Source organism: Anopheles darlingi, chromosome 2 (genome assembly GCF_943734745.1).
Source record: "Anopheles darlingi chromosome 2, idAnoDarlMG_H_01, whole genome shotgun sequence".
Lineage (NCBI taxonomy): Eukaryota > Metazoa > Arthropoda > Insecta > Diptera > Culicidae > Anopheles > Anopheles darlingi.
The window spans coordinates 89921902-89941901 of NC_064874.1; the positions used below are offsets into that span (position 1 = coordinate 89921902).

General features: G+C 47.3%; 1 protein-coding gene across 4 annotated transcripts in view; it reads right to left on the minus strand.

The window, feature by feature from the left end:
* Positions 1–20000, minus strand: part of LOC125959048 (stathmin) — a 32161-nt gene that overhangs the window by 11004 nt on the left and 1157 nt on the right. For 2 of the 4 annotated variants that reach the window (XM_049691785.1, XM_049691782.1), the window contains exons 1-3: positions 14188–14283; positions 12442–12908; positions 5019–5102 (exon numbers count right to left, since the gene is read on the minus strand). In XM_049691785.1, the coding sequence (XP_049547742.1) occupies positions 5019–5102; positions 12442–12517 (160 nt within the window). In that variant the 5' untranslated portion in view covers positions 12518–12908; positions 14188–14283. Of the gene's footprint in view, positions 1–5018; positions 5103–12441; positions 12909–14187; positions 14284–19118; positions 19255–20000 lie in introns of those variants that run through there. The other 2 variants (XM_049691783.1, XM_049691784.1) reach the window with 2 other exon arrangements.

Consider the following 20000-nt stretch of genomic DNA (forward strand, 5'->3'; position numbering starts at 1 on the left):
TTCTGCACCAACTGTTGGCTTCAAAAGATTTTTTGCCTCCCAAGCGACGGGACCGCCCACCCCGGGGGAGCAAAGCGCGACACGGACTTTCATCTGGCGTTCCAGCGAAGACTTCAAAACCACCATGGTACGACCGAAGGAGGATCAGGAGGCCTAGGATGCCCCGGGGGGGGCGTCGATGCCGGCGGCAAAACCAGAGTAGGATGCGCCTTAATCGAATTGAAGATGGTAGCCTGCCGTGGCCTCGGGGGTTGAACGCTGGGGGTGCTGACGCTGCTACTGCTGCTGCTACCATTCTGTTCATGGTGTGCGTTCCCTGCGCACGGTGAAGATGTAACTGTTACCGATGTTGAATACATTTTCTCCATCTGGTTGCACGGTGTTCCGGGGTCGGTGTTACACCGATTCGACGTCGACCACTAGGGCTTGTAAGAATTGCTTTAAAACAACTCTCCCCCCGGAACAAGGCGAACAAGAAACGGTGCCAAAGACACAAGCCTACGCCCCTCAATCTTGTCTTCCTGTTTCCGATTCCCTCGAGGAAGGTCGAACGCTTCAGCAACGCAGCAGCACGTCCTATCGAACCCCTCCTTCCAGGTCAGATACTGATGCTAGGTGTCAAGAAGGTGTGGTGGCCGAGTGGAGAGATTGAGGCGGCCGCCATCCCTCAACCCCAGGCGACCATCACTTTCACATCGAAAGGAAATGGCTCAATAAATTTTCATATAAATTAAAGACAGCTACGTTCGCACCATACACAATGAGTGCTACCCATGGACCTACCGAGAAGGACGTGGTGGTGTGCTAAGGTAATTAAAACGGAAATCAAATAAATGGCCAAATGGCAGGCTGCATCGGTTCCGTAACACTAAAAACACATCAATTAGTTCGCACAGAGCGGCCAGCTCGTAAAAGCTGCTTGACTTAAACGAAACGAAAGCACTAAACTAAACGAACCTATTTTCCTACTGCGCATAATGCTGGGCGCGTTTTACCGAAGAATTTGAAGTACCTTCGATCGATCTGTACCGAAACCAATCCAGCCAGCCATTCGGTGGAATTTGAGCAAGCGTTTCGCTGTACACTTGAAATATTCATCAGGAAGACTGAGCAGTCAAACAGAATCCAATCGATAACACCAAGCGGCAGCGGTGGATCTGCAATGTGGATATTTTGGAGAAGTAACATAACCCTACTAGGCAGCTGAATGCAGCATAAACTACTCCAAAAAACAAAAAAAAACTGCAGGGTCGATTAACACTACAAAAAAGTTTTTGAACAATGTAGCTCATGCCATTATGACGATATCTTAAGTGGCTCGAATGGATTCGACTGCCAATAGACGCCCTTTATCGTGTGTCGTTGAACTCTACCATAACGCTCTACCATGCGTGCATGACAAACGGGAATATTCGCACGTATGATGAACGCACCGAAGGCATGCAACCAATTAGCAAGCTTCCGTCGTTAAGGACACTCTTCCTTTCTCGGATTTTTGGTGCAATAGAATGCTCACGGCCCTCTTTAACACGTAATCTGGCCAAAAACGTAGAGAAACCATTTCAATTATCCACCGACAGGGAGCGTGAAGCGGTGACGTGTCGCTCCATCAGATATCAACCTCAATCTAATCCTTATTAACTCAACTGTCACACGGAGGACGCGACCTCTTTGATGCTTATCGGACCGAGGCCAACACCAAGCACGCCGCCGTCACCTCGTAAAACTATCCGGGCCAGGATCGCATTGTCTGGCTCTGTCTCTCTCTCTCTCTCTCTTGGTTCTGGGTCCCGTTTTCGAGATGCGCATCATATCCCGGGCTGCTATCGGCCAGCACCAGACTTCACTCACCGGAGGACAGACATTTCCGACTGTCGGCGTCGGCGGCGCTGATGTTTGAGGTCGGAAGGGGGGCTCATTTAATTCCGGGCTTAGTGTTTTCGCTGCACAATGGCCGTCCATCTACCTTGTCTCTTTCTCTCTCTCTCTCTCTCTTTCCCGTCAGTCAGAAATCGCATGGATGGTGAGCCTTAGGTCGAAAGAAGAAAAGGATCAACCAGTCACAACCAAACACTCAGGAGCCTAAATGCGCTCAACAGAGGACAAACAGAGGCGCAACGACGACAGCCACCATGCGACACTGATAAGGGACGGTCGTCTAGGACGGAAGCGAGAGAGTTGGAGAAGGGGTGGGTTTGAACTCGATGCAGGACGAACCATTTATCTTCTTTTTCTCCGCCATGATACTAATTTCCGTCTAATCAACGAGTATCCAGCGACAAAGTAGAGTAGACCCATCGAGGATAGCAACTCCCCACGTCCGGGGCTGGCTCGGAGTGATGCGACGCTAAATGCTGCAGAGAGTAAATGAGCAAAGTTTTCCCGAGTGACAGTTGCACGGTAACCGAAAAGGGGGCACGGGAAAAATAAATGGAAATCGGCGGAAGCCAAACTTCTTTTCCTTTTTTACTTGCAGAAAGAAAAGAGAAACCAGTTCAACCGCGTCACTGTTTGTAAATGTTTGATGCTATTTTGATCTAACGACACCTCGGGAAAGTTAAACAAACTAAAACTTCCAGAAAGACCAATATGACCTACCAGAGAGCATTATTCCTGCGATATTTACACAAAGGCTAGCGATTGAACATAATAAAACCTGATAAATCAATCATCCCCTCCTGGGTGGAGGGGAACCCGGAAACAATCCGAATTGATTATTTATGTTTATACACCTCGGTGTGCTCATAAAATTTCCTGGGGATAAATTTAAAATCACTTACTAAAATTAAAAATGCAACTCAATTAGTGAGCATGCAAGTGCTGGCAGGAAGGGCTCATCCCCTTGGTTCAGCTCAGCGATGATACGCAGTGATGAGTGAAAGCGTTTATCACATCAACAACCCAACCCCCATATACTCAGCATTTCTGGTGCTTCCACATAAATTAATAATTAAAACAGGAAGTGGATAAAAACCTATCACACACACACCCCTCTCACACACATACCAGGCCAAACATTTCGGCTTATTATGTCCTTGGACTAATTATGCTCCACCTACGATGAGCAGCAGCCAGCAAACACCGTTTAGATGCTGGCATCAGCCAGCCGAAAGCCGGTTCGTGGTACGATTATCGACCGAGCGAGCTGCACCAGCCTAAAACTGACGAAAATAGTATTTTTAGCTCTTCCTAGTGGCCCCCGGACGAGGCTTGGCTTTGAATTATCGATTGCTGTGCAGGCAAACAACCGAAAAAGGATTTAAGGTCCCTTTTTACCATGACCGAGGCTCGGCTGCACGGTTCCTATTCTCGGGGCTGCCAGTGCGGAGCCAGAGCATTACGACGACAACACCAATCAATAAATGATACGTTTCGATACGTCCGCACACGGAGCCAGGAGTTTATCGGAACACTATCATACGCTGGAATGGTGGGTGGTTGGTATCGCGATGATGACCGAGAACGGAGCCCGTACCGGAGATAAGGCAACGCTCTGCGAACATCCCCTGAAACAGTAGCGAGCCGCATTATGTTCGCGTGACCAGACATATTGGCTAGACACTGTCAGAGCGTCTATTCTCGGTCCACGCGTTCGTTCGTTAGTCGATTTCGTTCTTCGATCGACTGATGACAATGGCTATGATGGCGACAACGGACATCGGAGCAACGAATAAAGCGGAGGAACCATAAAAGAAAATAAATGGCAAATAAGACAGTTGTGCCGGCGAGACTAATGAGCCGCACGGTCCCAGCTAGGCGGTGTTTGCCATTTTATGTAGCACATTTGTTGAGGCAATCGCCATTCCTCGTTGTTTAATACGTATCAATTAGTGTATGTCTGCATTTGATAACCTTTAGTGAGTTAATAAAAAAATAGACTCAACAATATAAAGAAAATAATGAAACATTATCAAGCAACAGAAATTCCTAACGAACAATATTGCGAAACATTTCTAGTGCTTCCACCAATCATTGTCATAAGGGCTCACAGGCCGTGTAAATTAAGAAATTGTTCTGTTACATGTAGCTGACATTAACGAATGACCGTATGCAGTTGGTGCTAAACAGTTCATATGAATCATAGTTCGCCAACCCCTTTCGCGCAATTCATCATCCTCACAGCGGGGCATCGTGTGAGTTTTGAGGCATAAAGTGAATTATAGCTTCTGAGATGAGAAGTTCCACCATCCATGGATTATCTGAGCTTGCGAGCAAAGTAAGACGATGCTGGCGTTTACCCTGCTATCAAATGGGACGATTGTTAATCCCTGGTATTTGAAAACTCTGTACTCTCTTGCACCAAGGTGGCGGAAGACTATAAATCAAAATTCCAAACACACGACGCGATTCACCCTCCGTGTTCGCAGGGAACCAAGTAGTACGGCCTCTCATACGCTCATACGGACGATGAGCGGCATTATCTGTCTCATGATGAAGCGAACCCACCAAGGGCGATTGCAATGAACCAAACACCTAGGCGATGGTAAATACTAAGCCAACTGTAAAATTGCGATATCGCGCGTCGAGACCAACTCAGTCTTGTCTGCCGCAAAGGGATCGTCTATCCGCAAGTACTCCCTGGTTCGGGATCAGACCTATGGTGACCGAACGAAAATTCAATTATGGCGGCGAATTTAATTTTCAGCATCGAAAATAGCATAAATTGATTATCGCGTCCAGGAAGCGGCAAAAAGGGCCGAGCAAAAACAGGACCCTTTAGGTAGCGCGGTGCCCACGAAAGGGTGTATCAGCTCGGACAAAGCGGCATTATAAGGATGTTAGCGAGTCGCGGTTGGTTGGCGATTAGGAAAACCCGAAAAGTTAATAATAGCTGCACTACTGCCTCTGTTTCGATAAGCGCTGCGGTGGACTTACAAGCACGACAGGTTCAGTCTGGGATTTACTTCTGGCAATACTTCTGGCAGTCCTTGCTTCTTTTAATAAACTATCATACGTTATTTTTGCAAAAAAAAGCCGGACACAGAAGACGAATAGTAAAATTCCACAATGGTACTTACTTATGAATTTCACTTTTTTGGACGCTTTTGGTTGTTTGGTACGGGTTTTGGTTGGCTTTTTCATTGGTGCAGATCGTCGGTTGACTGCGATAACGAACGGTCGATATAAGAAAGGTATGTTAGTATTTAGTTAGCATAGATTAGTATCGCCCTTGAAGAATTATTTGACGTCAGCGTAGTCTTGTTAGTAAGTCGATATTATGTGTCGAACGTTGTCTTATTTTATGCTTTTATGCATCCATTTTTCTCGTAATATTAATACAATGTGTCATAAAGGTAGCATTTTACAGCATTGTTGTCATTCGGTCTTTTGAGTACAATATCTTCTTGAAACATTAGTTGTAAAGAGACACCTGAGGTTTTGTGTTCCACTGTTTTCATCGTAACCATTTTGCAACGATCCAACTACTGCCTCTTTGGCTGATGCTGCTCTCTCTCTCTGCTGCCTTCGTGACATTGTGTTGGCAGCATTGAAGGCTAATTCGATTTGACCATCATTTTCCCTCAGTGACAATTCCCGTGCAACGGTTCGTTCATTAATTTCATTTTCCCTTTTTGCAGCAGCATAGTGATATGCCGCAGTGAGACGAAAGATGAGATGGACTGAAGGTATAACTAGGACAACCGAATGAGGAAGAGCTTCCCGGCCCCCGGTGGGATTTGTTGAAAGCCGAATGTGTGAAAAGGATTCAACGGCAGCAGAGAACGCAAGCTATGCTTTCACACAATGCACTCTCGTCCTAAATGGCCCACCATCATCTGGTTGGTGTCCAAGTGCCGTGCTAAGAGCCGTACCATAAAACCCTTGTTCTCTGATGCAAACTCGTACATGGCACACCACCAGCAGCACCAGCAGCTGTAGCAGTTCCAACAGCGCCAAGTTAAACCGCATTTATGGTCGAGCTATGGTCCCGGTGATGAAGTGGACACAATGGTGAAATTTCGCTAATACCTAATGATGATAATGGTAGTGATTGTAATGATGATGACTCGCGTTGCATTCAGTCAACCAGAAACCATACGAATCGCCTAGCAGCTACTACTGATGCATACTAAATGGATGACGCGGTCCAGGAGCGATACCGCGCGGAGATTATCGGCCTCGAATCGGAAGCACTGCAGATTTAATTTTAAAGAGGATCCAACAGTGGCTACAATATTGCTTTTCGATTTAACCGTAAACCACATGGATGTGGTTTAAGTATGGAAAAAATGGTACAGATTAACAAGAGAGGTAGACAATGATTGTTCCCATAACATAACGAGTTCACAGTTCCGATAATTTGGTGACAATCAAATTGTACGGAATAAAACGCGACTTTGGCATGTCCTCAACATCCAACAGACCGCCTGATCACAGACATGATAGAAACATCTCTGCATTGAATTTCATAAATTCACATTAAAATTGCCGAACAACGACACTCAGACCCATGCGTTCGGGATAAGCTAGTTACCGTTTGGCATGTGTTTTGGCAACAGCTACCGCATCGCTCCTAAGCGCGATAATCATTTGACCTAATGATATACACACGATGGTAATTATAAACATTGCGCATTATGTAGTAGTGCTGGAAATTGGTTGCCATGGATTGGATTGGCTTTGGTTGAGTCATCTCTTTCTCTCGATTCCAATTCGAAATCCTCGTGACACCGAACGTGACGATACGATTGCCACGGTGGTGCGCCACCTCTAGTTGGAACATTTTCAATTAAACTACACACATACACTCAGAGAACAGGGCGAAATGTAGTCAAATTTATACGGATTTTATGCGACTGTTTTTCCTCATTACACAAATCCGAATCTAGAAAACACACGGGATCGCGAGATTATAAAGGCAAATCAGCTGTGGCCAGACCAGAGGCGACCACACAGACCAGACGGGGATTGTGTATTTTGTGCTCTCTTTGCCCTTTCGTACCTGTGATCAAACCCTTGGAGACCTCCCCCGGGGATAAGAGACGGACGAACGGCGAGTCCTTACAAAATCGATATATCCAGTGGAGCAGCAAGAAGCCTTATGCTTTCGCTCTGGTCCGGGGGCCGGTCGGAATCTATCTGAAACCTTTGGTGTCGCGCTGGAGTTTTGCTCCTTTTTGGCTGCGAATCGAGTTTGGTCGCGTATGCCCCATACTGTTCCTAATCAAGATCGTGTGCGTTGGAACATATTTTATTCAACTAACGCGTGCTGCGACACGTTGGAGAGCAAAGGAAAGCAACCGCTGCTTCAGGGAACGTACACAAATGTACACACACTCCACTTTCAGGCTACCAGACCTACCACCTCACCCCACTAGGAGCACATTTTGTTGGACGCGCTTTTCATTTTATACTTTATGTTGTCTGAGCAAACATAATGTTGGAATCGGCTGAACGCGAGGGGGAAGGAGGGGTGTGCGTGGAAAACATCGGATCAAGTATCTCAGGAGAGAGAGAGAGTGTGTGCGCCGGCATACCCTCGGTGCCATAAAATGGTCGTAAAAAAGTCTGCATCGGCGAATGGCGAGGCGAATTCGCCTTTTACACATATCGAAAGCTTATGTTGTCTTGCGGCTTTCAAATATTTGCTCAAACAATGAGAATGTTTGACAAACACACATGCCAAAGCCACGAGAAAATAAGACGAATTCCATGGACAACATGATTGAAAAGCGAATGACCGGTACGAGTGATTTTTCGTTCTAACTCAATGGTCACCATCGAATTGTAAAAACCAAATCAAAATCTAATGTTTATAAAACATGGGTTCAAAGAATTGAATGTGAACAGAGAACAGGTCCCGAACTAGAAACAATTCTTTTCAGATCTTTTTTTTCTTATTTAAGTCATTTTGAGATGTGGTATGGTGTTCCAGGTACCATATTTTATCGTAAGTAGAAGCATTCTCGATGCGATAGCTGTTGAGCAGAAGTAAAGAATTCTCCGTCATTAATTAATGATGTTTCAACTCGCACCTCATCGGCTCTTCAGCCATGAAAGGTTTCACGAAATGTGACAAAAGATTACAGCGTAATCCTTTATCCACTTATCTACTGACTGATGGCAATATAAAGATAGAGTCACATTTGTAATCTGAAAATGGATACGACTGAATCCATTAAAAAAGAAGTGGCTAGTTTAGATTAGAAAACCGATTTCCTTTTTTTTAACAAATTAAACACCAGATAGAAGAGTGAAACAAAGTACATTTCATTAGCTTAATTGGACAAACTATATGTAGGAGACAAACTCGTGAATATCGTTCGTCTTCCATTCTCGCCTCCATCATGTAATACAAACGGTTTTATATCGCCGCCTTTTCCATTGAAATGACGCAGCTCAAAGGCACTACACCTCCACCGATTTGGCCAATGATGTACAAAAGTATCCTAGCAAGTGAATGTCGCGTAAGAAAGTAGCAGGCGTACACATCCCTATCACCGGCGCATACCACCAAGGACACACTCTGACAAATGAAACGGAGGTTGAAAAAGCGCGAGCCTCCCCACCCTCCCCCTCTACGAAGGTTCTTTTACCCCCAACGAAAGTTGGCTCCAGCTCGCTTAATGATAAAAAAGGGCTCCAAGGCTCCCGGAGGCTCCATGGCGTCTGTCTTCTCCTCCTGGGGCAGCGCTCGTACAGAACACGACGATGAGTCACACTCATACATACAGTGGCGCCCATGTTCCGGTCGCCACCACCCGCCATCAAATGCGCCACTGACGCCACAGCGTGGTGGGGTCTTAATCATCGTCACCGAGCAATCCGAGGAGCGCCGTTTGGCCGGCGCCAGACGGGAAAATCCTCCACTGTCCTCCACCACCAGCTACCCCGGTACCAGGTGGATTTGCACTCCGGAGGGTTTAGGCGCCTCGAGGTTTTTTTTTTCATTTCCCCGTCACTTCGAGGGTTCAGGTGAGGAACATCGAAACTCCGCGCAAATGGTCCCCCGGTTAGACACAGCGTAGTGCACGAGGAAGGCGAACGCTCAAATGAAAAAGGACTGCAGTGCACCAGGACGTGGGGACGAATGCATTTTTCCCTTCAGCACAGCTGATCCCCTAGGGGAGGTTGAAAAGAATGCCGAGAAACAGAGCGCCGGCGACAGAAGAAGCGAAGCAGGAACAATGGGGTAAAGGGGAGGAGTTTTAGTTATTTAATGTTCGTGCAACATGAAAACCGCCCCTCCTCTATCGTCCCTCCTGTCAGTCATCCTTATAGAAAAGGTATTTTCAAACGACGAATGCAGCGCGCGCGTTGCAACGTTCGACGTACACAGCATGAATTCAAGGTGCAAGTCGAACCTCGAACAGGGCGCCTGAGTAGCCCTCGGGCCTCGGGTGTTCGGATTGCATCAGAGCGGCACCGCAGGAGCCTTCCATTATAGCATTCTCCAGGGAACGCGCTTTTGTCTTATCAAACCACTATAACTCGCTAACGAGGACTGGCTGCGTTGTACCCAGAGCGTAGCAGATTCATCAGCTGCATAAAAGACACCGGGGGGAAAAAACAAACAATCCAGCACATATCCTGCTGCTGGAGCATGGATGTGGCTTCTGCCAACTTCCTCGCTGCAATAGGAACCCCCCGTCACGGCCTAATTAACGAATGATTTCGTGTTGCATGGCTTAGTGCCGCATAAACAGAAAGACACGCCCTACTCATCCGTGTACCGAACACTACTACCCTGCTAGGGTAGCACGACTGACAGAGCTATTAAAAACTGCAGCAACACGGGCGGACAAGAGGTGAAAAACGAGGAAAACACAATTCCTCGACCGCGGAGGAGAATGAAGTTCAAAAGCCTACGAACCAAACCAACTCCGACAGTTCTACATCTTCCTGCTACTGGCTGTTGGTTCCCGAGTCGCAAGCTGGCATTGAGCCAAATGGCATAAGGCGTGGATCGCTTTACGAGTAAGCTCCCGGCTCTCCGCGTGTAGTGTTCTCACTCCGTTTTCGGATCGAACGTGATGGATGCGATACCATAAACCAGGATTCTGGGTAGCGAACCCATCGAAAGCCGTTGCGTGATGACTCATGGGCCAAAGAGATGAGATAGGATTTGGAAGAAGAGCCTCTAGTCAACGGTCCCCGGTCTAAGCAACGGAAAGGAAGGCTTATGTAAAGGCAACTGGCGCGCCTTGGGTTACGTAAAGCTTTACCCCCAAAATTTTTGCAGAACATAATCATGGGAACACTAATGGGGTTGCGGTCTTTGCATCGTAAATAATTTGGAACTTTCGCGGAGCTCAGCTTCGTGTGGAATTGTACAAATTGACAAACGACCAGTCAACGGGGCGGGGGAAGTCGAGTCTACAAATTTCAAATCCTCCAGCGTGGAATTTTATAGAAAATCCTTGATTCTGGCATGTTAACGCGACGAATAATGGAAATTTCAAACACGCAATCCACCAGAGCTGCCGCAGTAGGTGCAGTAGTGTGCGACAGAAACGTCTTCCTCGCGACTGACGAGTTGAACACGCGGGTAGGCTCGGACTGCCCCCTGTGCCGTGCCGTGTGCTGTGCGCTGTAGACCCGAAACTCCTTAGCCATCAGCTGATGTACGTGGTCGGCATCGCTGAGTGGTGCCCTTAGACTGGGGCCTGGCGGAGTTTAGGGCTGAGGCTTGAAGGTGACTTTCGAGGTCCTGCGATGAACTCAAACACCACGCTGTGTGTATGTGTGTGTGTGTTGGAAGAACAGCCAGCCAAGGTGGTGAGGACCAAGGAAGGTAGGTTTTAGAAGCAAATGATGCGTCAAAAGCCCCAACCGCAATGGAACAGAAATGGAGGGCCAGAATTTATGGTTTCTCCTCGACTATATCGCCCCGAAAGATCCTAAGAGAACCATTTTTATTTCCACAAATCTTCCCCAAAAAGCGCAAAAAGAGCTTCCACAAAAAGGCTTTTCATCATATTTTTTCCTCACCATTAGGGATGGCGATAAGGCCACCAAAAATGGATTCGTTATTTTTTATTCGCAAAACAAAACGGCAAATGGTATTGATCACCTTCGTTTCCGTTTTTTAAATTCACCACACAAGGGCCGATGCGGGCTGGCCAGTAAGTTTACCGATTGTTTATGGTTTCTCGCCTTCCAGTTTTATGGTAGACAGCAGGGAATGAGAGGCATTCAAGGAATGTCCGAGGAGCGAGAACTGAGTTTTGGAAGTACGGCAGAATCGACCCACGAGCGAGAGCAACAATTCGGCGAGGAAAACCGGGCGAAAAAAAAGGAAACATTGTATATGTATTAGCTCAACTGAACTCCCGAATTTGGCAAACGAAAAGAGGGAAGCAGAACATAAAATAAATGCCGGCTCGTATGGTGACGGTGGTGTGCCGGTCCACGGAAAATCGAAACCAACGGCCGAACGGCGACGGACCGGCGGAAGACGATGAAGACGCCGGGTCCAACGACGATAAAAACGACGTCGACCAACGAAGTTCGTCCGCACACGCTATCACCGGGCCGCCGAGACGTCGTCTGGATTTGGGTGAGTCATGCCTCTTGGCAGGCTGGGGCTCAAGCCCAAGGACCAATCCGGTGTGCTGGCTGGCTGGCTGGCTGTGGCGTGTCTTAGTTTATTTGCACACGAAGTTATATAACTTTCCGGTGGAACCTTGTCCAGTGGCCCTTATTCACCGTTTCTGCTACTCCTTGTGGCTTCATACTACCAGGATTGCCTTACCAATCTCTTCCCCTCTCGGCACTCGGCCTTATCTCCCCTTCGTTCTCCTTGGCCAGACGTACGCGACACGGGGCTCGAATTGCAAACGAGTGCGTGCGAAAAGCGAGCCAGGAGCGAGCGAGAATGAGAGTGTGCCGTACCATTTGGCAGACGAGAATATGATTACTTATTCATGGTGCCAGTCAGTGTATCGCACGTTGCTCCTGGGGGGAGGCGTCGCTATTTGCTTCCGACTACTGGATACCTGATACTGGTAGAATTGGCCCCCGGGTAACTGATCACTAAGCCGGCGCGAACCAATTACCGACATAGAACTCCCCAAGCATCTCTACATTAAAATCCACCAGAAAACTCTGTCGGAAACATTCTATGTTCAAATTGTACAACGCATGTCAGGTCAGTTGGTCTCGTTGTCGTAAGTCCGTGTTCTGTGTTCATTGAAGTCCGGATCCGAATTTGCTAAACGTCAAATAATTCTATCGAGCAAAGGAACTGTGGAATAGCATGGTCGAAGGACCACTTAGTCTAGATAGTCTCAATGGCATTGTATGTCCACCAGCACTGCTCCACGGCAGCCGCATCTGCACCCATCATCAAGCCGTATACATAACTTGTTGGAGTCGGAACGGATGCAAAATATCTGCCGTCGACAGGAGCAGAATAATGGATCGAGACTATCTATAGCAAGTGGCTCTCCGGACCAGCATCCGCCACATCTCGTAAACGGTCGTCCTCGAAAGGCTTACCTGCCGGTAGCACCGGTGCCCGGCACGTATGGCAGAAGCACTGCATCACGGAGTCTCGCACTAATCCAATCAACATTGTGGCTGAAGCTGGAAATTCCTTTTAGAAATCGAAATCGAACACCGACTGGACCTGGATCTGGTGGTGATGAGTTCTGGTTCTGAATGGGGTTTAGTACACTGGCACGCCCGGATATGTCACCCCAGCAGTAGTGCTGCCTTTTGTCGATTCTTGCTGACACAGCACCCTACCTGTTTCTATGCGCGTTTGCAGCAAGGACGGACACACAGAGTCCCTGCAGGAGATTGAGGTACACACGCGGTTGCTGGCTGTCAGTGAATCAATCGTTGGAAAAACCAGGAATCTAAACCAGGTACACTGTGATGGGCTGGTAGGTTTTAAAAAAACCCCGTTTTACAAGTCTGAACTCTTCACTACTGATAAACACGTTAAACTGCACTTGTTTTCACTAGAATAAATATTGCACCAATTGAAGAAAATCAGAAAACCCCTTTTAGTTGTAAGGATTCGTCGAGCGATTTTTTCAAACAAAATCCCTGCAGCAAGTCCGGAAAATCTCTTCACAGCTGTCCAATGCGCCGCTGACTAACACACAAATGACTCATCGAACCAACTGATTGATCGCCTCCAGCGTATAAAACTGTGTCCAGCACCATCTAGACGCATTTGGTACAAATTGCATTCGAACAAAGTGCTCCTATCCTTCAACGTCCCACCAACACAATCGCAGGCTCACAAAGAACACCCTCCCTCCCCACCGGTGAGATCAGCAAACGAATCGCATTTGAGCCTACGTCGGAGGAAAATTGCCTCCGGAGTTTTCCTCCTACCGGAAGCCTCTCTCCCGGATCCGCCAATTCCCCAAGGTGATGGTGCCTACGGGTTGGATGTAACGCGCGTGTATTGCTCCTCTGTGCGAAACGCTTTTCCGAACACGTCAACGCACACATACAGTGTTACGGCGTTCGGGTGGAAAGCGAAAGGATGCAGAACTCGCGACGGTGAGCTTCGTCTTTTCCGATATCCCCCCTCTCGAAACGCTCCAAGCCCCCCAAAACGACTGACTGACAGCATCGACACGAGAGTACGGAACACGCATGGCACGACAGTGTCCAGATACGCACACACACACAGTCAACACTCACCAACACATTCACCTGCAAAAAGGCGAGTAAAGACTTTGCCAGGGCGGGGCAATCCTCGTCGCAAAAAAATAGGATAGCAAGGATCATCGGCACCAGATGTCGGTGTGGAAAGTCACAAAAATCCTTGAAGAAGCTTTACCGGAACCATTTATCGGAAAAGAGCTGCTATTAAAAGTCAAGAGCATGGCAGTTAAAAGGATCTTCAATTCGTCCGTTCAATATCTGTCGCATCTTCAATGCCACGTTCCTCAATTGTTGAATTACGGAGTAAATTGCTATGCTGTCCTGCCTCCCTCTGTCTCGCTCTCTTTATCTCTCTTTCTCTCTGTCTACATCATTGGTTTGGATTGAGGGACGTCATCCCTAGCCGTAGCCACTAGTATCCGCAAAACACACTACACGCATACAGCCAGTGAATTGTGCATGTGTATGCGCTACGCACTGGAGCATATGCATTCCAGGAAAGGAAAACTGTGTTACTATCCATCCCCCTTCGGCATTCCCTTCCTCCCGATGCGTCACGTTGGTCCGGTTTTGCAATTAATGCTTCACTCTGCCCCTTCCCTTGCCGACAATCCAGACCTTCTTACCCCCACGAAACACACTGAAACACGCAATCGGAGAGCAACTTCTTACGGACACGTATCGTAATCGGAAACACCCAAACTGGTCGGTGTCTAAAGCAGGACTGTGCGTTGTTCGGCGAAAAAGGACGAGCATAGCGACGCCCGAACCTCGTTCGGAAAAGTGACAGCATTTTCCGGAAAAGTGTACCAACACAAGCGCAACCCCAAAAAAACCGAACCTCCATCCCATCCACGTGTGCGCTGCTGCTGCTGCTGCTACTGCTACTACCACGGCTACAATGGGAGGAAGGTCCTTTGGCTAAAGCGGAGGGATAATCGATCGATACCGTGGGCAAGCATAAATTCCGATTCACGCATACTACCCCCCTGCTGGTTGTATTGGTGGCACCGACCGTTGCCGGTCGATAGTGCGCAGGACGAGCTTTGGGCCACCGGTTTGCCGGTATTTGTAGCAAAAAGTTTTGCTCCGACGGACGGTTCCGCGATGACTCCGCGAACCCACGGCCAAAAAGGTCGTAAACAATCCAACGGAAAAGCTTCGTCGTGTCGCCGGTTTTTCGCTAGTTTTTTTTTGTTGAAGACCTTTTTTTGGTAGGACTCATAACTACGCGTCATCGAGCAGACAGTAGACGCCCTTCCACCGGTAGTCTTAGAATAGGGGATCCTTTGGTTCATGGGAATTGAGACGACTTCCTATGCTAACTCAGAACTATGAGCGATGCAATTAGTATTTTCTACAAATAGATACATTGTAAAGTATAGAATTAAACGCCAAAAAAGCAGATAGCCGAAAATAAGCTTTCGGAAATACGCCAGACCAGACTAAAATGTTAAAGAGTACATGAAACCGACTCCGTTCAGACTCCGCATCATATACAAATGATGCCAAAAGAATGCAAATCACAAAACATACAAGTCATGCATGCAGAGTCGATTGATTGCAGACTCTGATGATTGAATCAATCAAACAAATCACCAAAAAGGGGCTGTCCTCTTTGGTCGCGCCCCTCGCGAAGAGTATGAATTATTCATGCAAAAACCAAGCTTCTTTTTGAACCAGTTACACTAGCTTTTTACATTAGACAAGAGAAATGAAGAAAGAACGAGATAAGGTAACACCAGACTTGGATCAATCGGTCTATATAAGATAGACGACGACTTTTGCCTTTTGTTTCATTTTTATGATTTACATGATGAAACCTATCTATAGCGGTGAAAGCATGACGAAAAAATGGAAAAAGAATTATGTTGCGCTGGTGAGTCAGTGAAACCCCCGTCAGGTCCGAAACCCCCGTCAGGTCCTTATGGTGCCAGTCGGGCCACAGATGGTTGCAAAGTGGGTTGGAAAGTGTGCTGCCGCCCGCCTCCCCCCACTGTGACGCCGATCATCATATCGTGAGCGTTCGTAACATATTATTAGAACCGTTCTTACTGGCCCCATCAAGCTGGGCGACGCATATACTTCCCCTTTCTTTCTCTTGCTAATGCAGTTTGTTGGAGGACAACGTCCTCGATGCAGCCATGTGCATCATGTGATAGAGGCGGAAGCTACGTTTCCGTCATCGTGTCACCAGAGAGCGAGACACAGCGACACAACACGACACACGTACGCATACAAACACACCCGAGCTCGGCACGAAATGGTGCAACTAAAATCAATCCAAATCATTGGTTGGCGTTTAGCACCACCATCAACTGGCTCCTCTTTGCGGTTGTCTGTTTCCTTTAAAACCGTTTAAGGGAACCTCGCGAGGGTTGATTGCGTGCCACACAGCGAATGTTAACTGTTCGACGTTGGCGTCAGGAAATCGGCACAACGGCACCGTCTTTTGTTTGCTCCACTTGCTTGCTTCACGTTCAATAAAACTTCCATCAATCGACGTATGCAAGTACCGAGAATGAAAGTGTATCTCTTGCTGTTTCTGCTCCTTGTTTTACGGGGAAATGTTGCGCTGTAGTCCTGGTGGTTATGCATAAGAGACGTAGAGTGGAAGGCATCAACAAGTAATTTTGAATCCATGAGAAGGGCCATTAAGCCATTGAGGGGACGACTGTATGATCCGGCAGCATTCTCACTCCTTCTTGGCGGATGATAGCTACCGCACTTGAAGGAGAAGTACGTTCATCGTGACAAGGCACTATAGCATCTTTTTAAAATGAATCGTGAGTTGCCGACCAACTTTCGCTTTCCCATTATTTTCCACATATACTTTTTTCTTATTTTCATATAAATTTGAAGCAAGTGCAAAAACTAAATTGAAATAGAACGAATAGAATATCAAAAATGCCCCATAAAATTTATAAATATTTCATGGGTTTGGATGGTGATCGATGGGGAGTTTTCACTCTCGTCCAGCTCAGCAACAAACTTCCCTAGTGGGCGCGCCTATTCGATCAGCTAGTACCCCCGGCCATGCTTCACTGAATGTGCCTTGAAGCCTTTAACCAGCCCACCCCAAAAACGAACTTTTTTGTTCTTTCGAGAACAAACCCATCGCATCACCTTCCACTGGTGCGACTTTCCTCCTTCTCGGTCTAGGGCGTGGATCGTTAAGGTTTTCTTTTATGACCAATTATGCTCCCGCTATTGTTTCTCTGCTGTTGATGCGCTACCCTGTTGACGATGACGACGACGACGACGAGGACGGCGCCTCGCCAGGTTATGCGTGACGTGAGTTTCAAATGTTACGCACCACCGAAGCAATAGCCCGTAGGCACACCAAGGGTGAAATGGTACAAAATTGTCGCCAACCGTAGAACAGCGAGCCATTTTCTTCGTTTCTTTCGTTGGTGTTTCGTTCAAGTATGTTGAGGTTGACAGAGACAAAAACCAACATTCGTATCGATTTGAAGAAAAAAACGAACATGCTTGGCGAGAATTTTTACCCGATGCTATCGCTCATGTGGTGTCGTGTTGATGGAAGGGAATCTTTTAAGATGATCGATAAGAAGAGCCCTCAGTGAAAGTGAGCCAGCTAACGGAAAGCTGATGCTTGATAGTCGATCCTTAGTGTCTCAGTTATTGAGTGTCACATCTGATAAATGGCCGTAACTGCTTGAACGGCGTTGAAACATGCGAAAATACTCCGTTCGAAAGCCCCAACTGTAGAGGACATTGATTTTGCCAATTTTCGTCCCGGAAAAGTCCGCGTTAGTAAGATGGTTAGACGACCTTGAAAGTCACACGGTCAATTGGCCTCGGGCTTGCATATCAGCAATCAGCGACAAATTTAGGCCCACTTATCACCCGGACCAATGACTGAGAAAGCCGCTTAAGGACTCGATAAAATTTATCGCAACAGCACAACGGCAACAACGCATTACTCACTACTTCTCTTTCAGCACCGAAGGGTTCAACTTTCGGTGACCAAACATTCATCAAACACTTTCACCCGCGGACCTCTCGTTAACCGCACTCGAGTACCCGTGGCCAACAAAAGAATAATCCTAATGAGACTTGGAATCTCCTTCTGCAAAATCCACCACGGCCACAATGGCCACACTCCACGCAACTTTCTTGGAGCAAAGTGAAACCACACCGCAGCTTAGGACGGTGGTCTACAGCCGTTGGGTATAATTAATTGAATCATTTTCATTCGTCTTCGGCATACCGGGCACACAGCTAAACAGCTGAGTCCTCGTCGTACTCGTCGGTGGAGTGGATTTGATAGGAAAAGGAAATGAGTTTACTGGTTCATGCTGAACGATTAAAGTTAGGTAAATATAGAAACGATCAATACCGCAAAGCAGAAGGCTTAAAGCTGGCAAGACAAACAGACTAGACGATAAGAACCCAGACTGTCGTGGGAATTGAATCATAAAAAATTCCCCAGATACTTGCTGCATTATGAATTATTGTTATAAATAGGATGACAATAAATTTAAATGAAGAAAAAGTCTGTAAAGCTAAAACAGTGGTAATATTATTTCAGTCCCACATCGGCACATCACATGCACGGTTGCGACATGCTTCGGTGCCGGTACTGCGATTGTTTCAAACATCAGTCACAAGCAATCGAGCGACTGCACCTTCGGTTAATTGTTGGGCCAAAAAATCTCCGCGTAGGTTGAGGTCTGGTGATTGACCTAATTTTTTACCTTTCTTATGCACATTCAACGAGTCACGGTACTCTGAAGTACGAAACAATCTCTTCAAACCTACACGCGCCAAACCCAATCCCTCCAGAGGACTGGAGTGTTGTGTAGGAGAGCCGCGCCTTCGCCAACCTGATATGGAGTGGTGGAGGATCCCGAAAATAGTTTCGCTCGTCCAGAACGGCGAGACAGTGAAATGTAATACATCTTTTTACGGTGAACAGGGTCATGTCCAGTTCATGATTGAAACACCGTGATTGGCGGCTTGTGGTGGTCATGTATATCCGCCGTTTCGCGACAATCGTTTCAACGTAAACGTGCTTTCCAATATCTTGAGCTAGGGGGAAATGGAAAAGTAACCGTTTGCGAAACCATTTCACTCACTTTCAGCCACTCGAGATCGAACATTGACTAATGAATTCATCCATCAGTTACGAGACAAACAGTATACGTTTCTGGACAGGAAAGGCTTTGCATTCATTATCTGCGGCCAACCGATGCCGTATCTCCCACACACCAGAGTCAACAAATCAATCCTTTGCTATTACAGAAATAACCTCTTTAGCCACAAAGTCCAACTGTCCTCGTCTTCGTGGGAGGAACTGGACCGATTTCCTCACGATCTTTGCGATCATGCAGTCTGGAGCTTGTTGCCGCCAACGGTAACTGGACAAAGCAAATATCTTTGATTTCACTCCGCAATCTCGCCATCCGCTGGTTTGTCTCGATAATTAATGCAAATAATGAATTCTCGAGTGGTGCCTGTTCCTGTGTTCAAGCCATGGAGAGCACGAATGCCACCCTGGATCTCATTTGCGTTTGTGTACTTACCTTCGGCAGTCGCCTGCTGGGATGCTTGCTGCTCGGACGACATTATGGCGAACGTTGATGAACTCAGAGTAGAGAAAAGAAACGGGATAAGAGGTTGGAACAACTCTTGCGACGTTTGGCGCAACGCGAAGGTGATCTGGAAGAAATGAAAATATTATATGTTAAATATATAAACGTGTATGGGGTTCAGAGTCCAGAGAGATGATGCTCACGAAACATCACACCCCTCTTTGTTTCCATTTCGCGGTATAGTGTGATCAGTAGGATCGTGCAGCATACTCTCGACACAATAAAGAAATAGTCACTTCGTACCCGGTCGAAGAAACCACGAAACACGGAAGAGGAGAAACACATTAAGCCCAAATATGGATCCAGCGTATGATGGTGCAAGGGTATGGGAGGTTTATGGTTGCTCCTAGATCCCTAGCCCTAGCCATACCGCCGGCCAGCGTATCGCCCGCAGTCGCTGTAAGATGAATGGCTCCACCAAACGGAACACGATTCGCGCCAAGACAATCACACATCTTCGGACGATCGGAGTCTGCATTACGGGTTGCGTGGGCATCGGCATGGGTTAAGGGCCAGCATCGCAGCAACGGGCACGCTTACGAGGTGTTATAGCGCTGGCAAATGAAGCTAAAGAGTGCAACAGTGGAAGAAGACGTTCAATCCGTTTGTGTGATTGTCGTCTGGCACGACAAGAAGTTCAAACCGGGGTGCAGCAACGGAGTCGGAACCAAACATGGTACCGAGCCATTAGCGGTTGGCAGCCTGGAGCAGTGCGCCAACGCAAAGATGAATCATTTGCCTCTTCCCTGCCTCGATGCTCGATGCACGATGCCGACAAACCACAACCGGCATCGCCACTAACGACGCAGATGG